At 44.7% G+C, this 26,562-nt stretch overlaps 2 protein-coding genes across 7 annotated transcripts in view; one reads left to right on the forward strand and one right to left on the reverse strand.

Moving 5' to 3' along the window:
* Window positions 1–3,722, forward strand: part of pax5 (paired box 5) — a 44,473-nt gene extending 40,751 nt beyond the window's left edge. For all 4 annotated transcript variants that reach the window (XM_061771262.1, XM_061771265.1, XM_061771263.1 and 1 more), the window contains exon 11: window positions 505–3,722. In XM_061771262.1, the coding sequence (XP_061627246.1) occupies window positions 505–581 (77 nt within the window). In that variant the 3' untranslated portion in view covers window positions 582–3,722. The remainder of the gene's footprint in view (window positions 1–504) is intronic.
* An 11,113-nt stretch (window positions 3,723–14,835) lies between these two features.
* Window positions 14,836–26,370, reverse strand: melk (maternal embryonic leucine zipper kinase). Of its 3 annotated transcripts, none has more exons than XM_061771269.1 (18): window positions 26,062–26,370; window positions 23,057–23,159; window positions 22,895–22,980; window positions 21,903–22,019; window positions 21,680–21,823; window positions 21,505–21,573; window positions 21,175–21,267; window positions 20,933–21,031; window positions 19,997–20,065; window positions 19,781–19,879; window positions 19,535–19,621; window positions 18,320–18,451; window positions 18,077–18,235; window positions 17,725–17,998; window positions 15,842–15,938; window positions 15,594–15,750; window positions 15,421–15,524; window positions 14,836–15,337 (listed from the first exon to the last, which is right to left on the reverse strand). In XM_061771269.1, exons 2-18 carry the CDS (start codon window positions 23,145–23,147, stop codon window positions 15,160–15,162), a joined length of 2,055 nt encoding a protein of 684 aa, XP_061627253.1. In that variant the 5' UTR covers window positions 23,148–23,159; window positions 26,062–26,370; the 3' UTR covers window positions 14,836–15,159. The 3 variants fall into 3 exon arrangements, with proteins under 3 accessions (XP_061627253.1, XP_061627252.1, XP_061627254.1); XM_061771268.1 differs by lacking the exon at window positions 26,062–26,370 and adding an exon at window positions 23,343–23,523; XM_061771270.1 differs by lacking the exon at window positions 26,062–26,370 and adding an exon at window positions 23,343–23,522 and having other exon boundaries at window positions 15,842–15,935.
* Window positions 26,371–26,562: the final 192 nt, after the last annotated feature.

Below are 26,562 nucleotides of genomic sequence, written 5' to 3' on the forward strand. Positions count from 1 at the left end.
TCCATCTGTTGGAATGCGGGCGGACGCTGGCGTAGCGGCTGCGGTGAAAACGCACACAAGTGCGGCGCAACACGCCAAGCTCGAGCTCAGATTTCAACCCTCAACCTCAGAACAGCCACGCGGGAGTGCCGACGAGTTGGCCGCCGTGCCGTTGCGAGCCGTGTTGCGTTTGTGCCAAACGTCACTTTTGCAATTGCGGACAAACATTTTGATGGGCCCAGAACACATTTTCCCGCAATTGAGGTGTACAGGTTATAGGTCAAGGTAATGGTTGAAAATAATTGAGAAACTTATCTTGAATCTCATTTTTTTTTATATTACAAAAACATACCATTTGAACAGGGGTGACTAGAGTAGGATATATATATATATATATTTGTTTTTTTATTATTATTATAATTTTTTTACCTGAGAGGCATTCTGCTCGTTCAATTGGGCATCCCGTCACGTGTCATTGCATGCGCGTGATAATCAGGCGTGTTTGACGGCGTGCGCTTCCCTCAGGGTCACCGTACTACTACAGCGCGACGTCACGAGGGGCGGGGCCCGCCGCCACGGCCTCGGCATACGACCGCCACTGACCGCTGAGGAGAGGAGGCGACGAGGGAAGGAGGGAAGGAAAGGAAAGCACCAGCACTGCTCACTTGAACGGGCCCAACCCCCCCCCCGCCCCCCCCGCGCAGGGACCACTCGCGTTTGGACCATGTTGAGCCTTTTTGGGACTGCCGTCGAGGGCGCCCGCCACACTGCCCGCCCATGAAAAGGCTTGTGCGAGGACGCTCGTGATGCAGTGCGACAGGTAGGCTCCATCCGTGCGCTTCGAGAACAGTTTGGAGAGAACTCTGAGGACTCTTCTACTACGCGAAAGATGGCTGCGACATGTCTGCGCACAATCAAACGCGTTGTGATCCTGCGGGCTAACCGGTCGGGATGATTGTTTTTTCTGATGACACAACGTGGCCTGGCGAGGGCAAAACCCCACCGCGCTTTTATAAAACCTGACGTCAATCAATTCACACTTCTATGCCACGCTACGGTAAAGTAAAGACAATCCAACTTGCATAACTTTAAACGACCAAACATTTTCAATGCCAGCCTCTTGGGGTTACAACAGGGGCGGGGAACCTGCGGCCCGTGGGCCACGTCGGGCCACGAGAGCATTTTATTTAGCCCGCCGGAAAAATCAAACTTTAGATCGGCTATTCGAAAAGGCTCCAAATCACCCGCAATTGCTCATAACACATCCGGCCGTCCCTTTTCTATACCGCTTATCGTCATTGGGGTCGCCGGTGACTGGTCACCGGCCAATCAAATAGGTCAGGGGTCAAACTCATTTTCATCGCAGGCCACGTAGTTATCATTTGCCTCGCACGTCCGTTTTGGCTGTCAAAATATTATTATATTATTTATACACGATCATCTGCATTTCATTGTTTTACATAGAAACATGAATTTGAAATCCGAAGTCATGGAAAATAGTGACGGCCAAATATTCAAGTGTATAACTATTGTTACATTTTTGTTAAGAGGAGATTGAGGTAAAACATGCAAAGAAAAAATAATGCTTGTAATGGAGTACCTGTATAAGGTGGAGAAAATTGCAATTTTGAGTACAGACTCTGCCAAAATGAAAAGAATAAATCCATGTAGCTAGAAAGATGAGGTCGACTCACTTCATTCGGTCTGACACCTGCGACCTCGACAAACGACCATCGACACTCACATTCGCACCCGAGGACAATGCCGAGCGTTCAGTGACGCCGACGGACATCTGGGACGCAAACCAAAACTCCCACAAGCATAAATGAAAACTGCTGAGATTCGAACGGCAAACCTCGGAACCGTCAGCCAGATGTGCGATCCCCTCGTTCGCCGCGCTGCCGTTGCTCTTCGTGCACACTCCAAATGTGTTCAATTATCCCAACGTGCTTTTTTTGGTTCACGGACGTAGTACGGCGCTCTGACGAAAACGGAACTGGCTGCGGAGGTTCCCCCGCCCCTGGGTGACAACAAAGACGAGAATAGATGGCGAGGGCGAACCTTTCTGGCAAAGCACAGACCTCAAGTGTCAAATGAACTCGGGACCGTGTTTGAAGCGAGCCGCGACTAAAGTCAAGCGGGGAGTGTGTTAAGGTGCTACCCGACCTCCCCCGCCGAGATTTACAGTCGTCGCTATCGACGGCTATTTAGAATAGTGGAGAAAGAGTAATATATTGAGAAGCTTTTCTGCGCCGCACTCTGCCATGGGAGCGAACGCCTGGAACCATTTATAATGTGTCACGCTGTTGTGCTAGAATAGTCATGATGACGATGATGATGATGATGCAGTAAAATCTTGCAGAAGGAAAAAAAGAAAAAAAAAAGGAAAACGGTTGTTTGTTTATAAATATGTTCGGACTGAGGTTTTCTTGTTTGGAAAAGTTTTTTTTTTTTTTTATCCACTTCCTGCTTGTTCATAAAGAAGAGTCAGGAAATCAGGAAGTGGCGGCACCCCTATTTCGCACTCTCTCTCTCTCTCTCTCTCTCTCTTTCGCACTCGCTCTTGAAATTCCCCAAAGATGGCCCCCCCTAGTGGAGCGGCTGACTAACTACAAAAGCACAAAGAGACTCAATCATTGTTAAAAAGGCCGTTTTATTTTGTTGGGACTTTCTTATGAACTGAAATCGGACTTCTTCTTAACCTTGACTTTTTTAATTGCTTGGCCTTCTGCCGTTTGACATGCCGGAATTGTTTCAGTAAAAAAATATTGCATTTGTGGGGGGGAAACAAAAAACAAAAAAAACGAGAAATGGATTTCTTTTTTGTTTCATCTTCCCGTGTTAGTGTTAGTTCAGCTTCCCGCGCTGTGACAATTTATGTCGAGGCCTTATCAATATCCAGTGCGCGCACGCTAGGAGACCGATTGGCTCCTGGACCAGATGAGTGCGTGAAGACTGAAGACCACAACGCCGGTCTGTGGGAATGGGCGCAATCTTCCTACGTCCCGTCTTACGTCATACAAAATGATCTACCGTGATGAGACGCATGAAAATATCCATACATATCACCTTTGGAATTTATGTTTTGGTGATGATTCTTTCTTTAGGTTAAAAATGCAAAGAGGCTCGCGGTGTTACTTTGTTTCGTTGTAGCAATTTCCAGAAACTGCGATAGCGTGGATGCACCAAATCCCCAAATATACAAACAGCGTTAACCTTTCGGCCTTTGTTCGACCTGGATCGGAAACAGGAATCGAGCGTTTTCTTTTGTATGAGTCGACCTTGAAAGTTGTGTGTGCACAACTCTGAAGAAAAATCTCCTGTCAGCTCTCTTATTGTGCTGCCAGCGCACAGCGGAAGCCTTTCGTCAGTGCTCTCTTTCTTTCTAGCTCTTTCTGAGGCATTATTAAACCTGAACCACACCAGCTGAAAACGAGGACAGTGCCTTCAACATGAGCGAGCGCTTGTCACCGGAAACAAGCCTCCCGGAAGAAAAAAAAACGCACAAAAAAAAAGTCTCGACGTGCCGAGACACAGTTGGAAACGAGAATAGGAAAGAGGCTCATTTGCATTCCGGTTACACCGATGCGCCAATGACACGAGCTGGGCCGAGTTTCACGCTCCGCCGTGGACATCGGGCACGACTTGGGCATTTCAGTCACTTCTTTACATTCACATTCAACTCGAGGATTCAATGTTGGTTTCTTTCATGGACCAATTCAAGTCAATCTGGTCTGACTGAACGCTGCCAAAATCTATCTATATATATATATATATATATATATATATATATATATATATATATAGATATATATGTATGTATGTATGTATATATAACATAGCTGCATGTAGTGTACCATGCCATAGAGCAGTTAATGCTGCATGTACCTTACCATATACAATTTACTGCTGTACATTACCATATCATATGTCATTCACTACGGTATCTGTGCCACGCCATGCACAATTTTCTACGGTATGCTATTCCATGCCATATTGTATCCCATTTGCTACTGTACGTACCGTACTAAATACCCCGTAGTGTTGTACTTTACCAATTACAATATCGTTTATGATGTATTCATATATGCGTTCAGCGCTCACAATCGGCTAATGTCTGACGATTCACGACTGACGATATGTCCTACTATATACCACTTGACGCATACTATGTACCAATTATGACCCATCTGATTTGAGAAGGTGACTGAGATGTCCTTGCTGCGGCCACGATTTGCCAAATAGGAAATACAGCCTCTGAAAAACACCGGCGACATTTGCATTAGGGCTAAACGGGTCTCACCATGTTCGTGAGGAGGGACACTAAAATGGCACAAACGAAATCAAAAAGGCGCATACATATCAAGTCGTTTCATCTTTTCCCCCACACAAACACACGCGCGCGTCAAGCGTATCGATCGAAGGCCGTTCTCCTTGTAGACGCCTCGCAACGGAAACATTAACAGGATTATTTGTCGACAGAAGCAAAGCCGCACCAAATAATTTGCCATTGCTATGACCTAACTGGCTCACACGGCCTCTCATTGGCCCGGCCGAACGGCGGCCATGACATTGAGCGGGGGACGGCGGGTGCTCTCTATGTGGGTGGGACCGGTGGCCCTCCTTTTGTCCTTACCCCCCTCGTGTTCCCCCCGAGGAGGCCGAAGTTGCTGCGCCATCAGAAGCTCGTCCCAACTCTAATCTCATCGTATCGCACTCGCCGCACCGATTAGGAATATTCAACTGTTCTGTTGTATTTCAGCCTCGTGACCTTCTTCCTCTTTGTGCGGACGGCCTATTAATCCTTCTCGTACTTTTCTCTCACTGTCGCCATGCTCGCTGTCCTGTCAGAAACGCATAAAAGGACTAAAAGTCAAGCTTTCTTTACTTGCCAAAGCGAGGTCATTTCAATGGCAAAAGTTGCGTCTTGTGATCTTTCCTCTCGCCGTGAAAACCGCTTACATGATGTTTTTTGGTTTTTTTTCTTCATTCAAAAAAAAAAAAAAAAAGCCAAATGAGTTTTTGTTTATTGGTATTTCTCAGCATGCGCGTGCAACCTTATGAATTCACGAAGATGGCTGCTGCCTTCATATTAAACCTGAGGGGATTTCAGCATCACATCTTGACAGCAATTAGCGGCACAATCTGTTTGCTGCTCGCCGATGTGAACCGCGCTCTGGACACATCTCGTGCTGAAGTGTAGCCGTGTTGCGTGCATCTTAAATGTATTCACAAACAAGACAGAGCTCACATAAAATGAGTATTAAGAAAGAAAAAAATAGATTTTTTTTTTTTTTTTTCACCTTACTGTGGCCTTTCGTATAACAATCTGGACTTGATTTTAGTTCCTGGCTTCCTACCTGGGGTGTTAGAGAGATGTTTATATTTGAAATGGGCATAATAGTCGATTCATTCGCCATTTAGAATACCGTCAATCGCGTGGAATCGATTGATTGTTGAAGACGATAACGGAAACGTACTCAAATGCCCCAAGAGACATCAGTGAGGACAACACAAAGTACTTTTTCAGCATTCTCAAAAGACGACATATCTGTAACATTCACCAAAGCCTGTGATGCCTGTTTGAAACTCTTGTAAAAAAAAAAAATAATAATAAATAATAATAATAATAATAAAGTCGAAATGTTTCAGAAAAGACTTTGGAAGATGAGAACTTCCTTCAAGTATCCTCGAAAGGTTGAGAATTTCCAAAAGATGTAAAAGACAAGCTTCTTCAAGAAAATGTGTATGTTTTCTATTCACTTTTTTAGTAGTTGCAAAACAAAACTGCGTGTTTTTTCCTCTTTTTTGGTTTTGTTTTTTTTGTGTCGTGTGTTGTCTGAATATTTGAATGTATTTGACTGCAGTGCCAATTTGCCAAAGATATCATATATCACTGGAGACCTCGCCTTTTGCTTTGCCATTTGCTTTTACTGCCCTACTTTACTGTTGTTCATAAAATTAGACACAACTGCTTGATGTTATATTTTTTTGTACATTTATATTGCTAATATTATTATCATTTTATTTCTTTTTAAAAAACAATCTGGCATTGTGTTTACACTGTGAAATATTCACTGACAGTTTGCTTGATGCATTTCTTTTTAGTCTGTGTACTTGTCCATCCGTCCACCCGAGTGACTGTTGTTGGTGATTTATTCCATTAATGTAACTGTAATGTGAAGCGAAGAAGTAATTATTTGTAAATATTTGCCATAATTTTATTGGTCCTTCAGAATTAAAAAAAAAGAGAATTTTGGGGGAAGTGTGCGTGCATTGGTGCAACACGAATACTGGAGTCAATGTCACATCGCTTGACCCATTCCCAGCCTCAATCTTCAATGTGGACATCCTCACACATGGAGGGAGTTTCTGTTTTGCTCTCAGTGTGACCCCCCCCCCCCCCCCCCCCCCCCCCCCCACCGCCACACACTCACACAACAGCCCCACAGTTTGCTTTCATCATATTGTCATTTGATCTCATATTGTGGCATCCCAAAATGAGGGGAGGGGGGCGGGTGAAGCGTCCCGCGGCTGCGATCTTGGCTCCCGGCCGAATCCGCGCACCTCTGTCCTTCTGTGGTCGGAAACGAGGAGGTGGGGCGGGGGCCGTGTGAGTGCGTCGGGGTTCGGGGCGGGGGGGGGGGCGGGGGGTTGATAATAGGACACGAGCCGTGACACGGCGACAACACGGCACGCGCGCCAAAAACAGCACACGGCCAGCTCGAGACAAAGGCCGGGCCGGCCGCAGTTTGGGCGTCTGCCCAGGTGTGCGTGCGTGTGGTCTTCTTTTGGGTCCTTGGCAGCTGAAGGCAATCCATTAGGCTTCATATAGTCTAGCGGGGGTCCCATAGGTTGACTTGGACTCGGATCTGGACCCAGTTGGCTTTCTACATGCACCGTGGCTTATTATTAGCCAGCTCTCCCGCTAACTAAGACTAATACAACTTAAACTGTAAATGAATGAATAATCATAAATTACTTTTTGAAAATAATGGATTCTTTATGTTCTGTTCTGTTACTTATTGAAATAATTTGTTATGTTTTTTTTACCTCATCTACAAATGACCTCAAATGTGTCTGTGAAGGGGAAAAGGTTAAGCCTTTGGCAGACAAGGGGCAGGACATGCACTTTGACAATAATGACAGATACGATTTCATAAAAATGTATAAACAGATTATTGTCACGTCTTACAATAAGTGCGTAACAGTGACGCTAATGTTGTAGAATGGAAATGCTGATGGTGTCAACCATTTGAACTCAAAGTTTGCTTTTGTTGCGTCAACCATTCACATTGTTACAAGTCATAAAGTTACAAAATTCAAGTTTCATTCTGACTTTTAGTCTCTCCACTCCACTTTAAGCACTCCAGATTACATAACACGACGTTGGAAGCCCCCGAGTCCCCCCCCCCCCTCCCCATCTCCTCCTCCTCTGCTCTCCGTCTACAAATGAGAAGACAGCCAACGGTGGTACTCACGGAGGCCAAGGAGTCATGCAAATTAACGTCAATCGGCATGTGTACTTTTTGGCCCTCCTGAGCCCCGTTAAGAGAGGAGGTGCGGGGGCCAGCGGAGTATAATTGGCCCTCGGCTGATTAGCCAACGCACGGACCAGGAAGACGGAGGCGCAGAGCAGGAGAAACCGACAACGTGCGAAAGAAAACGGGGGGAAAGAATGTTGCTTCTTCATGACTGCTGCATACTGTAGGTACAGTCATGCTCAAAAATGCCAATGTTTCCAGCCATGACTGTATTGTCTGTTATACATACAGTATTGGTCCAAAAAAAAAAAAACTTAAAAATCCTTCGTTCGTTATTCTGGCATTTAGCAAAGATAAATAATTTGGGTAATCCTAATTGAACTCAAACAGGAAAAGTTTAGTCAGATTTTATGTCAGATAGGGAAAAAAAAAACCATTGTGTCTTTTTAGACAGTCAGGACTAAAAACATTTATTTTGTTTTTTTCCCATGAAGAGATCTATTTTTTTTTCTTTTACAAAAATGTGAGAGTTGAACTCACTTATGTGAGATTCGGTAGAATTTTGGTGATTTCGGTGGACGCTACACTTGATGTACTGAAAACAAAAATACTGGGATTTTCATCAAAGTACAGTGGTGCCTTAAGGTACGAATGACTCAACTTTTATCGGGTTTTTCGAGATACGAGCCATCATCGGAGCGATTTTCCGCTTTGACTTGCGAGCGCACGGTCTGAGCGCTATGTGGCGGCAGTGATTCAACTCACTTGGCAACAAGCCGCATTTTGCCAGATACGATGAGGGAACAATTCTTCAAAAAAAGTCAAGATGTTTATTGCCAAGGTTTACTGTCAAACTAAACATCAAACTAAAAGAATTGCACCGAATGCGCGAATGGTTGTTTGTTTTTACGTGGCCTGCGATTGGCTGACGACCAGTTCAGAGTGTAGCCCACCTCTCGCCCGGAGTCAGCTGGGTTGGGCGCCAGTACGGCCGCGACCCGCGTGAGGAAAAACGCTACGGAAAATGGATGGATGGGTGATGTGTTTTGGTGCTGTCAAAAGAAGAGAACCTCTGCTCCACTACTACTCTACTCTAATTCACACACACACACACACGCACGCACGCACACACCAAAGTGGGAAAACATCCAGCTTGACCTTATCACTGCAGACATTTGGACCACACAGAATCAGTCGTTACATGCTTCTCATTGCCCTTTACAGCCACACAAACACAACAGAGTGAGAAGTGACAGTATAGTAAAAATGAGTGCCAATGTGCCCCCCCCCCCCCACACACACATACACTTCGGTCCATGTGACTTGCTGTAATCGCACAGACAGCCCGTGGACCAAATGGCATTCGTGAGTAGCGGCTTGTTGAACTAATAACCTTACTAATGTGTTCACGACATCCACCCCCCCCCCCCCCAGGCCCACCGTCCACTTTTTCTTCCTCTGTAAAATTGACAGCTATGACGTGATCGCCAAGCGGTGAGGTTTTTTTTTTAGTTTGTATTTTTTGAAGGGAAAGCTAGAAGATGAGGAAGTGGTTGACAAGCGGCAGAGCCTCTCGCCCTCCCGTCCGATTCTGTCCATCCCTGCGGGCTCCCTGAGGGTTTGTCTCTGAGGATGGTGCGATGATGAATAGGCCTGTCCGAGCTAACCTAGCGGAGACCAATTAGAGGAGAAAAAAGATGAGGAAGAGGAGGAGGAGGAGGAAGAGATGAAGTGGGATGGAGAGGAAGGGCACAGAGGTTAAAAAGCAGGTAGCAGGATTGGGGCAAAGTGGAAAGTTTAAGGGAGGAGCGTTGTCTACAAGTGTGTGTGTGTGTGTGTGTGTGCAAGCTGTCAGCGGCAAAGGCGAAGAAGAAGAAGAAGCGATGTGAGGCCTCGTCCGGACCGCCGGGAAAGGCTTTGACAGGGGAGACGCACAAACAGGACAAGCTCTCGGAAATGCACACAGCTGCAGCCGCTGGCGTTTGCCAGGCCGTTGCTTCTGACTACAGCCTGCTGCACCGTCGCATTCCATGAGAAATTGCAGAAAAAAAAGCTAGAAGCTCAAGGACGAACCAAAAGTGGCAGCCGTCTCTGTGCAATTTTCTAAAAAAAAAAAAAAGTGCAAACAGTCGACTCGGAGAAGCCCTCCAAATTTTGGCCCGTATCAAATAATGAAGAAACTAAAAACACAGCAAGTAACAATAGATGAGATACCACGGATAAAAAAAATGGGTGGCTTCCGTCAAGAAAAGGCAGCGTAAAAACCGTGTCAAACAAATCAGCCGAGTGACTTGTTGTGGCCGGCGACGCCTGATGGGACAAGCCCAAAGTCGCAACAAGAGCAAGAGCAAGAGCAAGCGGCCGTGTCCTCCACGTGACGACAATCTCCCGTAGACTATGCTTGTCGGGGCTTTGGGGTTAGTGTGAGACATGCAAGATTGCAAAAACGCACCGTGGTGTTGAGCGGCCCTTTCTGCGATCTGTGTGCGTTCTGACAAGAACGAGGCAGTAGATTCATCTCCGTTTCGAAACTGATGCTGAACTGTCGCTTAAGCCGACACCATCCCACCTCAACCTAACGGGGGTTTGACCAAAAACCCATTTTGACACCCAAGACATTATCGCAGGGACTGAGAATATTGACTTCACGGCCACAACGTGAGGCACACCTGCACAATTCGAAGAGAGCCCTTTCCTGCTCAGTGACGCTGTCACTCGACTCTCCCCATCTGAGAGACAATTACAAGCGAGCCGGCCGCCGTTTATCGCCGGCAATGAATCTGCATCAGCGCGGGCCTCCTTCATAAATGAAGATGAGACGGACGCGAGGGGAATGAAATGGAGTCAACAGAACCGAGCGAGCGAGAGGGGAAGGCTGACAGCGCAATTAGGCTTTTTAATTCTCTGCTCGAGTGGGCCGGTCCAGTCTTTATGCTAATTGGAAGGCCGCGGACACGTCATAAATCTCGATGATCCTGCCTCATTTCCCCCCTCTGTCCGTTTCTCTCTGACGCAAAGTTCACTCATTACTTTGGATGTCGGTGTAAACGGATACGGAAACTCAAATAGATTTTTGCCAATTGGAATTACAGTAAGCGAATTGTCTTTGCAACATCTCCACAGTAGTTTCGCTGGCCGTTAACTCGCTTTATTACTTTTTCGACTCGTGTTGTGCGCGCGCACAAAAACAAAGCAACACTTGAATACATAAAAAAAATAATACAAAAATAAAGTCCCCTTCTTATTTTCTCTGTTCATCTCCATATGACAGACAAGGCTAATGATGAGAGAGCAGGGAAACAATCCACATATAATTGGGGGGCGCACTTTGAAAGAAAAATGGAGAGGGAGAAAGAAAGAGATCCATAAGTGGGCAACGGGCGGCTTCGGGCACAAGCGGCTCAGATTTTCAAACTCATTTAGGTCAGGCCTGCGCAGAGCCAACTTCAACTGAGAATCTATGGAGCTAATAAATCAAGTTGTTTACTGGTCAAGTCAATGAAGGAAAAAGCAGGCGTGAGGTGTTTTTATTGCAAATAAAAAAAAAAAAAAAAATCTTAGGTTCGCTTCACACAACCAAACATTCTCAGTCGCCTCTCGGCCTGGCGCTTGACCTTCTCGTGAGCGACGTCAGCGCGCTCCTGCCTGAGCGTCCAAATGGCCACGCAGCCCACTAAAACCACGTGCAGCAGGTAGAGGGCCGCCCGCACGCACGTGAGCAGCACGGACGCGCAGAGGCCGAGCGCGCACGCGGGCGTCGCCAGCAGCAGCAAGACCGAGTGACGGATGGCGCTGAAGACCAGCGGCGGGGCAGACACGACCAGTCTGACCAGAGCCGACGTCAGGCCGGAGTAGAGAGACAGCGGAGACAAGAGGAGGGAGACCAGGGCCTCACTCGCTGACGCAGCCTGCGGGAAAAGCAAACACACTGCTCGCGTGACCACGTGCGAATTTCCCCAACATTTACAACAACAATGGTGGCAGATTTCAGTGTAGCGTGTTCTTTACCTTGGCGGGTGTCAGGGCTTTCCTCCCTCTTGGCCGGGTTGTCATTGAAAATGAGAACTGCTACTCGATTGACCAAGCTGGCTAAATATATTTTTCTTTCAAGTTTTAGCTTGTCGTAAGTCCTCACTAATGTCTCCTTTCTTGATCGCCACCCATTCCACGCTTTTGTTAGCGCTGCGTGCCTATGGCGACGCTAAGCTAGGAGGGTCAAAGTTTGTGGACGGCAAGAAAACCAAAAACCCAAGGATGCTAGCACATTGTGCTGCATACGGTTGCGTACGACACTGTAACAATTACGGCGAGAACTGGGAGCAACCTTTCACAGGTAAAACAAACATTTTAGGACTTTTTTAAAAAACATTATGTACTAGTAGAACATGCTTTGGCATTGACAAAAAAAAATAAATAATAAAAATGTCATAAAAATCAGTTGAGAAATAAGCAAGTTAGGACTTAATTTCAATGTGTATGCATTGCGTTGCGTTTGGTGGGAACCTCGACCCCCCCCAACATGGCTGCTAGCCGGGTTGCTTTTGTCACGACACCAGAAAATACAATACACTGATGTATTGTAGCTGCCATGTTCTCGCAAGCAAAACGCTTCTTTTTAGTTTAAAATGGCTGACTTTAACCAGAATCCCTCGCCGCATCATGGAGGTGGTCAGGTGATTTTGCGCCGCTCTCTGTGCCGTAAAACACGTAAAGCCACGCTGTGGCTGGCTGGGATCTTTGACTTCAAATTGGCAGCAGGAGTTGAATGCCGCGTGCATTCCAGCTCTTTTCGCAATAAAGGAAGTAGTGTTATTCTTTGATTCCTTTTGATTGTAATGCAAAAACTCTGATTCGGGGATTCCTTTGAATATAGATTATTGTAGTGATTCTCAAAATTTTTACATCAAGCGCCATCTAAAAATATACTTCGCTCTCCAAGTACCACTTTAATGACCAACATTAAAATAGCAGTGTAGTAGGCCTAATTTTTCAACCAAAATGTGGTTTTATTCCTAAAGAGTATATTTAATATTACCATAAGCCACTGTAACATTATACAGTTTGAACATTAACACTGCGCTTAAATATGAAAAAAATAATAATGGATGGATGGATAAACTGTACTTGGGCAGGTATTCTTTCACGAACCGCTAGGGGGTGCCCATGTACCACCGTGCACTTGTACCACACTTTGAGAATCGTTGGAATATTTCAAAGTATTCCCTTCTCCTGTGATTTATTTATTTTTAATTATAGCACCGTATCCCAAAAATATCAATGACGTAATCAGAGACGTCGACTTTCCTCATATTAGTGTCGCCTTAAAAAGTGTGAAGTCGCGCAACCCTTGCATTTCATTTGGGAGAATTAATTTGAAATCTGATTGGCTCAAGAAGCAGTCCTATTGCGAATATAGTTTAAGATAAATCCGCCAGCAGGACTGAGTCGAAAGGCCCTGGGCAGATTAGAGTCACATGGCAACACAAAGAGGATGAAATCTGATTGGACAAGAAATATCTAACGGCCACATGTACATACTAAAATCAGTGCAGCCAAGAGAAATGCTACAAAATGAAAAGAATAGACTGCTGGGAACTAATCAATACAATTTTGTGGAACAAATGTTAGACTTTGGGTTGTGAATGTAGGTCGGTTCTTCTGATAGTGTTTAGACCAGCAGAGAAGGCCTTGCTGGCCCCGGCTGAGAGGAAACCCTAACTACGATTTGGCCTGCGACACCGCTGCACGACACTAACTATCATCCACATTGAAGATTAGAAAGCACAGCGTAGCATAATAATCCCCAGACAGCATGTTGATGCAAACATACGGGACAACATTTGTTGCCAAATGCGTCAATCTGGATCACTTGACATGAAGGCCAACGTCGTTTTTCAACGTACCTCACATGGGGTTGCCTGCACGGCGCCGTCGGACATCCAGGCCCCGTAAAGCCCTGACCTCGCCCACAAAACAAGTCTCAGAACAGCAGCTTCCACCACATTTAAGTCAAAGACTGCCAACTTACATGAGAAGAGCACAAGCAGAGCGACTGCCAGCAGGATCCTCATCTTTCTCCAACACGACTCCACTTGTAGCTCAAGATGAAAACGTTTGGAAAGCTTTCATCTCAGACTGTGCTCGCAAAGTGTCGCTGTGGCCCTCCACATTCCTCACATTAATCTTCTTAGGTCGCAAAATACTAACTCACACGTTGGAAAACAGCTCCAGGTTTGGCGTTAGAGCGCCCCCTGTCGGAATGGTGGAACAGCGACATAACACTCAACCTTTGTTGTTGTTGTTTTTATAGTCGGCCGACAACCTCAAGATTTTGTTTTTCTGTTGCTAAAATCCTGAATAAATGGACTCTGTTTGATGCACCTCAGTCAATGTGGTGGGAGTTGTTAAAATACATAGTGAGAAATAAATATAGCACAGCAAAGAAGCATTGATAGTTGATCAAATTCATGAAATTAGCGCTGGAAGCGGCGAACATCTGGAATGAGCCGGCGCGGAATGGCTCATTCACACAAGCCCCGGTAAAAGCGGTCTGGCCCAAATATTTGGGAGCATCTTCTGCCACGGGAGATGATGCACATCTAGCGCCGCAGACCGTCTATCGGCTCTCGAGGAAGGCCGGTCTGCTGCGACCTCCTCCCAGCGGGGGCCTTTTTCCACAAAGTGGGTTTAGCACGTGTGTGCGCGTGTCCCAAATCACGACATAAGTTGCCTTTAGAGGCACCCTACATATGGAGCAGGTCTACAAGCACACTTCTCGCACATTCGTAGGCCAACTTTAGCTCCGAACGAGAAGAGGCAGAGGAGGTCCCCTACTAAGCGGCAGGAATCGTCATTGTTCCCATTGAGCCAAGAAAATATGCCCGTGACCTTGCCTGCTGTGTTTGTATCTGCTGCTGAGCTGTGTGGTAAAGTAGCATTGTTTAAAGCTTTATAAATACTATAATATCTATGCAAATTTTGACTGGCCCGTCTATGGCATTTGGCATTATGTCAGGATTAAGCCAGATTTTCATTGGACAAAATGATATGGTTTGGTTGAACACTTCAATATACAGTCAGTTCTTATGTTTTGTGTAAATTTTACAGTAAACCTCAGCTGGGAGGGACAAATTAATTAAAATTTTTTGCCCCTTTTGGAACTATGCTAGCGAATCTTCATTTCCTCAAAGTGATGTTATACATGTCTCCCATTTCTTGACAACGAAGAGCTAAGAAATATTTTTTAAAAGTGTAGTGTGTTTAGAGTTGTTAAAACCATTTTTTTATGATCTCTAAATCAATTTTTGGATCACAGGTGGGTCTGCAACATATCCCTTATGATACATCTTTTTATTCAAATAAATGACTTCCATTTACATGCTGAAACCTTTTATTTTGCTCCCTTCACATTGTCACAAACATTGATAAACAAAACTAACACTGATATAGAAACATTTAAAAAAAAAACAGATATCAAATTAGTAAGCATTGCTTACTGCAATTAAATCAAGTAGATTTAGAGGTTAAAAAGATCCATAAATTTCAATGCAGAGCTGTACAGTAAAATAAAAGTCATAATTTATTCTTGTGATGTGGCAAATTAGATGGTGGGAGAAAAAAGGATGGACTGTACATGTTGCACATGAATGTAAAGTCTTTCGAGGCTTGCTGGTATTGAAAAGCAGCGACTCGATGCTCAGATGCTGGACGAGGAGAGGATGTCCTCCACCAAGTGCTTGTAGACCCAAGCGTCTCCTTTTAGGCGCTGACGACGCACGCCGACCACTTCTGGCCTGTGCAGCAGACACACCTCCAGCTCAAAGGCCATGGTCACCTTGCCAAAGTCATCCCAGGTCTTGCACTTCACTGTGTAGCTGGACAAAAGGGGGGTGGGGGGACGGGAAACGTTGCTTCGACATTCAAAGTGAAGAGGGAGGCAGGTGGAGAGATTTCTCACCCTTTCTGGCTGAACTCGACATTTTTCTCTGGCAGGACGGAGAGGATCTGGTTGAGGACCTGGTCCGGGTTGGTTTGCCCCGTCAGGGTCACGTTGTATTGAGTCTGGAGGGAGGGGAAGCGCACGGTCAGACGCCGCGCGCACACGGCCGAGCTGGCGCGGGAGGCGCGCACCTTGATCTTACGCGGGCCGTCCCGCGGCGCTCGTCTCTTGCCGGGGGTGAGCATGGTGATCACTTTGTCCAGGCCCCTCTCCAGGGAGCCGAACACCCGCCCCGCCCTTCGCTTCTTTCCGCTGTCTCCGCTACCGGCCATGTCCAAAGAGCGAGACCTGTGGAGGAAGACGCAAACAAGAAATGTGAACAAATGCCGTCGGTGCCCTTTGGTGCTGTTGTTTTTTTCTGCGCTGCCGTGAGACTGGCCTTCTTTCAGGACTAAAGGCTAGGATCTCGATGTTTGTGGGCTCCTTGGTCTCTGCCGCTCTCCTCTTAATGGGATCTTTCGCACCGCTGCCTTCTGCTGCCGACACACACACACACACACACACACACACACACCTGACCTGAATGCGATGCCATCACCTTCATAATAACAACAATAGTTTAAATATGTATTAATAATTCAGACAAAGAGCTCATGCTTTCATCACAGTTTGTGTGCACCGAACTGGATTAGTGTACCCACCTATTCGCCAAATCTGTGTATTTTTGTGCTTTTTCTGTAATGCCCTAAGGCGCCACTAGACGGCGTCAAAACCTTGTCTAGTCGTAGTAATTAGTGCCAAAGAAGTGACACATTTCGACGGAGAGACAAAATTCTTTGTATGACAGCGAGAAGGTAAGATTAGCCTGTGTTGTTAGTGGAAGTTGAGGAGAGTTCACAACATTTACACGCGCACTTCCGGTGCATTCTTTTCAAAATCTAATATTCAGTAAGCCATTTTTTAAAAGGGCAATGTTATGAGTTTAAATTTCTAAATCTTAAAATAATTCAAGATCCAAGTTTGCAGTATATTTATGATTTAAACAATTACTAGAGGCAAACGAACACTTTTAGAGGGAGACAATCACTTGCAGTTTTTCCACTATTTGTGACAGGGCTCGGTTTACTATATGCAAAAACTACTAAACCTACTTCCTATGAAATTCCTTCGTGGACATGGGCCAAGGAAGATCGCAGAGGAATCTCCGAGATCAAATAATTTGTTCTGGGTTGCTGGTCGACCTCGCATTTCTTTCTCTCTCTTTTTTTTTTTGTTTAAATCATAAATTGAGGAAAAAAAAAACAGACATACACGCTCCTAAACATAAAGGATGGACGCACACACAGAGCATGGAGGAGAGTCTTGACGATGCTAATGTAAGCCTAAATGGGTCTGTTGCAGTGTGAGGACTAACCTATAGTTCGTGGCAAATAAAGATGATTCTGATTGGCCTGAGCAGAGAAGACACTTGACATGGGTGCTGCCCCCTATAGGTGGAGAAAGCAATCCTTGGCGCATTTCTGACTGCGGGCGGAGACAATTTCCGCATCAGACTCCGCTTAGCACATAATTAAGGTTGTAATGAGCCACCATTTCTATTAGTGTTCGTCATTTGAGCCAATAGAATGAGCCTGATGATAAGCCCAGCATCCAGTTGACGGTGATAAGTGTGCGTGTCCACTTTCAGAGGCCGAATGACGGGAAAGTCATAGAATGAGAAAAAGCTTTGAGGGGGGGGAAACAACTACAAAAAAGACGATTACCACAAGACAATTTATTTGCAAAATGTCTTGTGTGTGGTTTGCGGTGTTGTTATGATTAGGGAAGGAAGAAGAGAAATATATCAATGGAAATACAAATGAATACACTCGGTGGACAAAAGTAACGGGTCGCCTCGCCATTCCAACTACAGTACCCTTTGACTCGTTTTAGAAGACTTTGGCCAACTATTAATCCCCAAAACATTGATGTTGGACCTGAGAAAAGGGCCTGCTGGCTAATGTTCATCCCAAAGTTTGGTTTGATGGGATTCGGGATTGGGTTCAGGGCCCTCAAGTTCTTCCACACAAACTCTGCCTTTCGGATCTTGTTTTTGTGCACTGGTATATGAAAAACTTTTCCCACAAAGCTGGACAAATTAAGTTCACCCGTGAAGATTACAGTCCCTTTTCGGTTGATCCTGAACTTTCACCCCAAAGTCAAATATCTTTGCGAGTCATGCAAGTGTCCAAAATAATTGGGCAGCATATCACAACACAGCCCAAACGCCGTCGTCTATTAGCATGAAGCGCATTAGGCAAAATAGGCGAACGGTCTTCCTACCTTTGGGTGTACCTCTGGTGCCATTGGCCACGTTTTGATTGGGTGTGGTCAACACATTCTTGTGGCGGGTGTTGTTCTTGCTGGAAGGAGGAGTGCGAGGCGGAGGCAGTGCAAATATCTCCACGTCTTTCTCCTGCTGGCCAACGTTCTCCTTGTTGTCACGGGCTGTTTGGCGCTCTTTGTGCCTCCTCTCCTGGCGGTGGCGGGCCGTCACTTGAGCCCTCTCGGGCGGCGGGCTCCGCACACATCTTTTCTCTAATGGTGTTGCCGGCCTCTGTAGAAATAAATGTTGTATTACAGCGTTTCTCCGGTGAAGCGTGCGCAAGACACATTTGTCCCCTCTTGAACCAACCTTGTCATCTGTAATTCGTTCCATCTTCTGGTGAACCGCTTGAGGCGTGTGACGTTCGACGGACACCCACGGACAATCGTCTATGTAGTCTGAGCAAAGATCCAAAGAATCCAGAATCACAGCGTCGTCGTCGGCAGTGAAGTGAAGATCTTCTGTAGTCTGGAAAAAGGGGAAGCTAAAATATTTGAGTGGCTGAGGACTGGACATTGAGCTTGAAAGGCATGCTGGGAGTTGCACTTTGACCTGCATTCGCCCATGTAGTGGAGAGAAGGCGGCATCGATGGCGTTGGGCTCGGTGTGGAGGCGCACGGGCTTACCTCTCTGCTTCTTCGACAGCAGGAGCAAGTACGTGGCTGTGACGTGGTCGTAGCGCCACTGCACACATGAGCGCCCGTTTTAAATCACTGCATCGGCGCTCGGATTTGTTGTACGGCAGACAACGTCAGGGCTAACGGAACTAGTATCGAGATTGCACCAATTATAACCCTTTAAATCACTGCCATTGACGGCTTTACAAGTCAAATATCCATGTTAACTGGCTGGCAGTGAATGAGTTCAGCAACTGTTATTTGAACACAAGCCGCGGTAGCAACACATGCAGACAGCATACAACAATCCTCACAGGCAAATACTCTTTAGCATCTGCAAAAAAAAACAAAAAACATTTTTACATCTCGGAATTATGGACGCAACGTCTTCTGTTTCATCATCAATTGTACTTTAGTATGGCTGGATTTATTATACTGTGCTGCCACGCCCTCTGGTGGCCATGGACATATCATGATGCACAAACTTGTATTCTTTACATTCTATTTATTTATGCTCCGCCTCTTACTGTATGTTTTTATAAAGTACAATGCCGTCGAGTGCCTTTTTTTTTTTTTATTAAATTTTTTTTATAAATATTTGCATAGCCGTTCGATGGGAAACTCAGATTAATTGCATTTCCAATTTAATTTATTTTAATTGGGAAAGATGACTTGAGTTACACGTGTGGTCATGGAACAAATTCATATTGTAAGTCAAGGCACCTCCATAATGTAAAAAGCAAAACAGCAAAAAGAGCAATTGTGATCATAAAAGTGCAAAGAGGTGAACTGTCGTATAATGACTTCTGACATCTTGGCTGACTTTAGAGACAAAATTTCCACTTTTTTGGTTTTGGTGGAATTCTGAATTGAGAGTTTCACCACATCTTTAAAAAAAAAATAAAAAATCATGAGTCGAGCAGAGCAAATGAACCCCCATAGCTGCATGGTAGATCAACGGCAAATGGAAAATTAAGAACAATGGTGGTCCAATTCATTTCTCAGATGAAGACAAATGGAAGAATGTTGCCACTTTTTTTTTTTTTTTTTTAATTTCTCCTTTCAGTGAGTTTTCCATTGTGTTTCCATGTGCACAAGGGGCAAGCTTCCTCCGGGTTCGGTTTTGAGTGAGTGAACAAGTGGCACCTGCCTCGTTAACCAGCGCCGTGGTGCTCTCTCTGGACCGCTTCATGTTGACCGCCATCTCAGTGATGCAGTCCTCGTCTATGTGACCCAGCTACAAAATAAGACACCGCCGCGTTATTCCAACACCACTGTGAGCACAAACAATTTTAACTTTAACTTCTTGAGCTTTAGTAGACCTTTGTGGTGTGCGTGTGCAGTATGTTTAAGCGTGCATCTGTGAATATACGGGCATATTTATTAGCGAGAGTACCGGCTGCCTGCTGTGCCACTCCACAGGGCTGTTGTAGTCTTGAATCACCCAAGGGTGCTCAAGCAGCTGCTGCACTGCCGGACGCAACTTGGGGTCCACCTACAGGACAAAAAAATGGTAACTACAAATACGTATGGCTTCACTGATATTATATGGCTTTAAAAAAAATATTAGTTTTTTTTTCTCCATATGATACATGTTACCATTCGTACATACCTGCATCATTTGGTTGAGCAGAAGGATGCTTCCTGGGGATAGCCACGGAGGGTTGTCATACTTTCCTCTCTGAAAGTACATGCGTTCAAGCGCAGTAATAAACTTGAAATACGAACTAACATCTGTTGTGTCTGTTTTTGTTTTTTTGGGATAAGCTTTATGGGTCATGGCCAGGGAGTGACCCCATTAGAAAGGATGCAAAACTATTTTAAGTGGCTCTTTTAGTGTTTTTCTTCTTGCCTGATGTCTTTGCTTAACAGGATGATGAATGAGCACCAATTTGACACCAAAAAACTCTTCTGACATTTACCAATGTGCATATTCTGCATGTGCTCGCTGTTCAAGCGTTTGTCAAAGACAGCGATACGAGTAAGATTTGGAATATAAGTAGGTCAGAAGTTTGACACAATTGGTGCTGTTTGTTACGGGATCCGTAGAAAAGTACAGTGTCGCCAATCAGTACACGTCAATGAAGTCTAGCAAGGTCAAAGTTTAGATTTAAAAATTCCAATTCACATGACTTTAACCACCGGTGAGTCTATCATCATCAAAACTCCACCCAAAAACAGATCTAACAAGTTTACTTTTTTCAAATGGACGCTCGCATTTATGTTGTGCTCTGCATGAGGCTTTTCAAGTCCTGAGCGCGCATAACACACGTGAGGCACTCCTGTAGTCCGAGTAGCCGTTTTTAGCGGTTCGTGTAGGTGACGTTCACGCAACTTGCGTTCGGAGCACCATTCTCAATAACCGCCCGACTGACTGGTGATCAGTCCAGGCCCGCTATAATTTTCCTTGTGCCCTGGAGTCCGCTGGGGAATAATACTCCAGCCCCACTGCACTCACCTAACTAACAAGGAATTCTTTCATTTGTAGTCCACCGTTTGCAGGAAGACAAAAGTGAACAAACAATGAGAACGTAAGGTCAGCTCTTACAGTAATTTTCCTGTAGAGGACCACACAGTTGTCGTCATCAAAGGGCAAATAGCCGCAGAGCAGCGCGAACAGCAGCACGCCCATACTCCACACGTCGGCCTGGAACACAGCAATGTTGCAAATAAAATAAGAAATCTTTATGTCCTACCTGGGGGCACCAAGACAAGGCAGAGCTACAGGAAAAGGATCAGCGGAAGACCACCGGAGATTTAAGCTAACAAACAAAACTGTAAACGACTCACCTCTGAGCCAATGTAAGCTTTTCCCTGGATGAGCTCAGGCGCAGCATAAGCGGGACTTCCGCAACACGTCATCAACTCGTACCCAAGGCCTCCCTGTGAGACATGACCGCATTAAACGGAACAGCCGCAACATTATGACCGCTTGCACTACGGAATAACATCCAATACAAATATTCTGCCTTTGCACCTTTTGGATTGACGCAGTCTGAGAGGTCTTAAGTGAACCAGTGACCCAACTTACCTCTCCGACCGTGTCAATCAAAATTGAGCGTCGCTATCGATCATGTATCGGATCTCACGCACAATAGTGTCAACATGTCGTTGATGTACCTTGGGTTTGGCACATAAACCGAAATCTATGAGCTTCAAGTTGTGGTCTCCATCTATCAACAGGTTCTCCTAATGTTTAGAGAGAGACAGCAGGTATGAGTCTTGCATTTGAAAAGGCCCATAAGTAGGCACATTAAACACTTGAGGAGCATCCAGTCATGCAGGCTGCTTTTACCGGTTTGAGGTCCCTGTGTGCGTAACCCTGGCTGTGGACGTAGGCCATGGCAGACATAATCTGTCTGAAAAACACTCTCGTCTCCTCTTCTGAAAGCCGGTCCTTTGCTATAATGTAGTCAAACAACTCCCCTCCTGGACAGTACTGCAAGAAACACAAGTCCCCAACAGGAGAGGAGTAGCCAAACTGAAGGAGATGGTACAGACTTCTTCCATTTGCTTACCTCAAGTATCATGAAGATCTGTGTGGAGGACTCGATGACTTGGTAGAGACGGCAGATGTGCTGATGACTTAAGTTCTTCATTGCCTCCATCTCCACTTTCACGCGTGGAAGATCATCCTTGGAAGATTATGAAAAGCGCTTTGAGTTGACATTTGCATCTTTACAGTGTCATATAGACCTTCGGATGTTTGCTAGAAAGCTGACGCTTATGAGGAAATTGAAACCAATTCATGTGGTCTCATGACAAAACTTTCATTTGACCAGGAATGTGCGCACTTTCTATACTGACTACACGGTCAATTGAAATGCATCATTTCCATCTGCAATGTGCATTAGAACCAGATTACTTTCTAAGCTTTTCTTGAAGTTAAAAAAAATAAGAATAAAAATCCAGGTCTGTATGCATCTCATTACATACCTACAGCAAACGAAAAGAACTTCCTTAATGAGTATAAGAAAAGCAACTGAACTATTTAGTGCAGCCCCCCCCCTCACCAACAACCTCCACCAAACAACACCTGCCATCCATTGACTAAGTTGACTCAAAGCCTGTTTTCAGTCTGCTGTGACACCCACCGCTCGTTTTATCTTAGATTTAAAAAGTCAATAAAAGTATCTTTAAATGATTACACATTGTTATTTATGTATTTTTTTTATTCCGGTGTGTACTGCTTCCCCCTGTACTGTTGTAACACTTTAAATTTCCAACTGGGGACCAATTAAAAACCTCAATTTATCTTTGCCTTGTTTCACTCTGCTGTTTGTAGTCAGCTCGGTATTGCATAAGAGAATGTGTTTTCAATTGCCTCACCTGGGTAAGTTTAAGGTTAAATAAATAAAACTCATTTCATCCACCGTAAACATTATGTTCATGAAAGCAATCAAGACTTTTACAGTTTACACAAATCAAAAATACCCCCCCCCCCCCCCAAAAAAAAAAAGTCAGTCATCAAAATGATGAATGAATCAGTTTTTGCATGGAACACACTCACCCCAAGGTCTTTCTTGTTCATGATCTTAATGGCCACCTTCTCTCCTGTCGGGATGTGCCGACCGAGCTTCACTTTAGCGAACCCACCTTAAAAAAAGGGGGGAAAAAACAGGTTTAAAATACCAGAATTGGACACAACAAGTTAGTGCTTTCGCCAAATTACCTGATCCGATAGTGTCATAAACCTGGTAGCATTTGTGAAGCTCTTCCGCCCCGCGGGGCTCCGTCCTCTTTTCCGTCCTCTCCACGGGCATCGCGCCAGCGGCCTGCCGGAGACGACAGCGGCCGAAGCGGCCAACAAGACAGCCAGTCAAACGGGAAATGGGAAAAGTCCGACATCATACGAGTCGCTCAAGTTACACGGCCGCTAACAGCAAAATGCTTGCTAAGTGTGACGGTTGCGACTAGCAAAAGCAAAATAAAATAAAATACAATAAAATAAAGCTCACGTGTGTACAGATGACGGTTCTCTCGGTTGCCCGAATGCGTCAACTGAGAATAGTGAAGCCGTCAAAAAACCGCGGAAGCTCAGAAAAGTCACTGTCAGCTGCCGATGTTTTGTTGGAGCAATTTGAATTTCGCACGTTAAATCTCAACTTCCGGCTTCCGGCGCTTTGGCTCTCCAACGCCTCCGAGTGGCCAAGATCGGGACTGACAGAGAACGCATGGATGGATATCATTCTCTCAAGGCGACGCGCTGAACAAGTGGTTACCACTTCTGCCTCACAGTTCTGAAGTTTGGTGTTTGAATCACGACTTTACTCTTTGCACTTCGTGAAGGTTTTTAAAGGTTTTATAAGACATAATTTGATAAGACATAATAATTTATTACAAATTATTCCAAGTTAGGGCTCACGGACACCCTTTTGAGTCTCTGATGAACCTAAAGTGCATGTTTTTGGACTGTGGGAGAAATTGTGTGTGTGTGTGTGTGTTTGCACCTGGTTCAACACCTCAAACCTGCAATTAGGTAAAGGTGAGAGGCAAGCCCAGTTTAGTAATTATTATGCAGCTACTCTCACTGTTCTTCAGTTCTTTTAGTAAACAAGGAGGGCAGTACGCAATTTTATCCCAAAAAAAAAATCAATAAATAAAATGTGTGGTATCTCAAAACGTACAACTTAAAAATATCCAATACTGTATCTTGTAACATTCAACTTTAAAAAAAAAAAAGTTGAATAAAAGGTAGCGTGATGGCTTATAGATTGTCAAAGTCATTTCGGTCGCGGGCCACATTATAGTTACGATTTCCCTCAGAGGGCCCTCGTGACCGTGAAACCGCAAATGTTTCATCGCCTCATCATAGTTTTACATACAGACAACAAATTGATGGATAAGTAGTTTTGAAAGCAGAAGTCAAAGATAATAGTTTGTTCAACTATTATTCAAGTAACTGTAAAAAGGAGTTTGGCAACAAAAAAACTCCACTTTTTTTATTATTTAATACATATGATGATATGAAATTTTGGTACAGATTTTAGCAAGAATCATGGAAGTTGACGCAAATGATTTGCTTTCTTGGGTCATATAAAATGATGTGATGGGCCAGATGGGGCCCCCGGGCCTTAAGTTTGACACCAGAGTCCAACATACTTATTTTTCTTTTTTTTTTAAACGTGATGTCTTGTAACAATAAACATTTCTATTTTAATAATACATTTAAAAAAAAAAACTCCAAATGACCCCCTCACCCTACTTTGGGCTTCACTGCTTTTCACAGCAACAGCAAAATTTTGCAATCAATTCTTTGATAACAGATAAAAGAAGTGAGCAGGAATGATTTGATTTGATTTAATTCTAATAATAATAATGTTGTTGTTGAAACCCAAACATAATGGCGTGTGCAGTCCATACGATCCAAGAAGATTTTGGTCATGAAAGTGTGCGAATGTTTGTGTTAACAGGCGTTCGAGGCGGTGAAAGGGCAACTTCTCTCGGATGTTCCTCCGCATACATACAGCATAGCATACAAGAGACAAAAAAAGAGCCGCAACTACTTGGGTACATGACCAAACATACGCACAAAGAACGAACATAGCGGCACAGAAAACAGCACAACTTCCTTACAAAGCAAGAGATAATTACATTTACTACATTTACCTGTAGGGGATGGCAGTTGTGTGTTTTTGTATTCATCCTGCGATTTTAATTGTCTGTTTTTATCTCTGCGAAACACTTTGGGGTGTATGTAAAGTGCTGTACAAATAAGTGCTGTACATATCATCAACGGCCACCGGGCCGTTGACAGGGCCGGCGTCTTCAGCGCCGTGGGAACGCAGCTCACGTACCAGCGACTCGTTGAAGCCCGGGCCGCTGACTGACGACCTGCATGTTTACGTGAGACGCACACTCAGATACTGCAAACCAGAAACAGCACGGTGTTTGCATATTTACATCATAACGCTGCAATATATACTTGTTTTTCTCTGTAGTTAATTTACCAGCAACCATCTCCCAGTGTGCACGATGAGTATGTTTTACCTCTAAAAAGCATAAACACAACTCCAGAGCCTTCTACCGCCTCTACCATAGTGCCATCTGTCGCAAGTAAAATATCTTTTTATCATTGTTATAGTTCAGTGTTACAGTGGTACCTCAATTTACGAGTGACATGACTTACAATTTTTTTTGAGATAGGAGCCCCTCGCCTGGACAATTGTTTTTGTCTGTCGTTGCGAGAAAAACTTTGAGTTTGGTGTGCTAGATGGTGGCAGCGAAATTCACAACAAGCTGCAGTTTGGCAGATAGTGAACAATTCTTTAAAAAAGAGGCCAAGTCTTATTGTTGTCAAGTTAGTTAATGGGTTCATCAACCACAGCAAATCGTCCAGGTCCTGAATGGGCAAAACAGCCCGAGACCATAACACGACCACCACCAAGTTTCACTGTTGGTATGATTTGCTTTTTCTGAAATGCTGTTACATTTACACCAGATGTAACGAGACACACCGTCTAAAAAGTTCGACTTTCATCGCGTCAGTCCATAGAAGTCCCAAAAGTCTTGGGAATCCTTCATTTTTTTTTTTTTTTGTTTTGTTTGTTTTTTGTGTGCAAAAGTAAGATGAGCCTTTATGTTCTCATTGGTCTGCAGTGGTTTTTGCCTTGGAACTCTGCCATGGAGGCCATTTTTGCCCAGTCTCTTCCTCATTGTTGTGTCATGAGCACTGACCTTAACTGAGGCAAGGGAGACCTGCAGTTCTTTAGATGTTGTCCTGGGTTACTTTGTGACCTCCGAGCTGAGTCATCGCTGTGCTCTTGAGGTCATTTTCATAGGCCGGCGACTCCTGGGAAGGTTCACCACTGTTTTCTCCCTTGGTAGATAATGGCTCTCACCGTGGTTTGCTGGAGTCCTAAAGCTTTACAATTGGTTTTGTAACCCTTTCCAGACTAATCAATGTCAATTACTTTTTTTTTTTGTCTGGGAGGAACGTCTGTTCTTGAATTTCTTTGGATCGTGCCATTTTGTTGCTGCGTTTTAAGATCGTCTGACTCGCTTAATTTTTCAAACAGATTCTATTTAAGTGATTTCTTGATTGAACAGGTCTGGACGTAATCAGGCTTGGGTGTGGTCAGTGAAAATGAACCAAAAGATGTGATTAGCCACAGTTAATTCATGAGTTAACAGGGCTGCATTTGTTTTTCACAAAGGGCGAGGTGGCTTTGAATAGTT

This window comes from Phyllopteryx taeniolatus, chromosome 4, assembly GCF_024500385.1.
Source record: "Phyllopteryx taeniolatus isolate TA_2022b chromosome 4, UOR_Ptae_1.2, whole genome shotgun sequence".
NCBI classification, from domain to species: domain Eukaryota; kingdom Metazoa; phylum Chordata; class Actinopteri; order Syngnathiformes; family Syngnathidae; genus Phyllopteryx; species Phyllopteryx taeniolatus.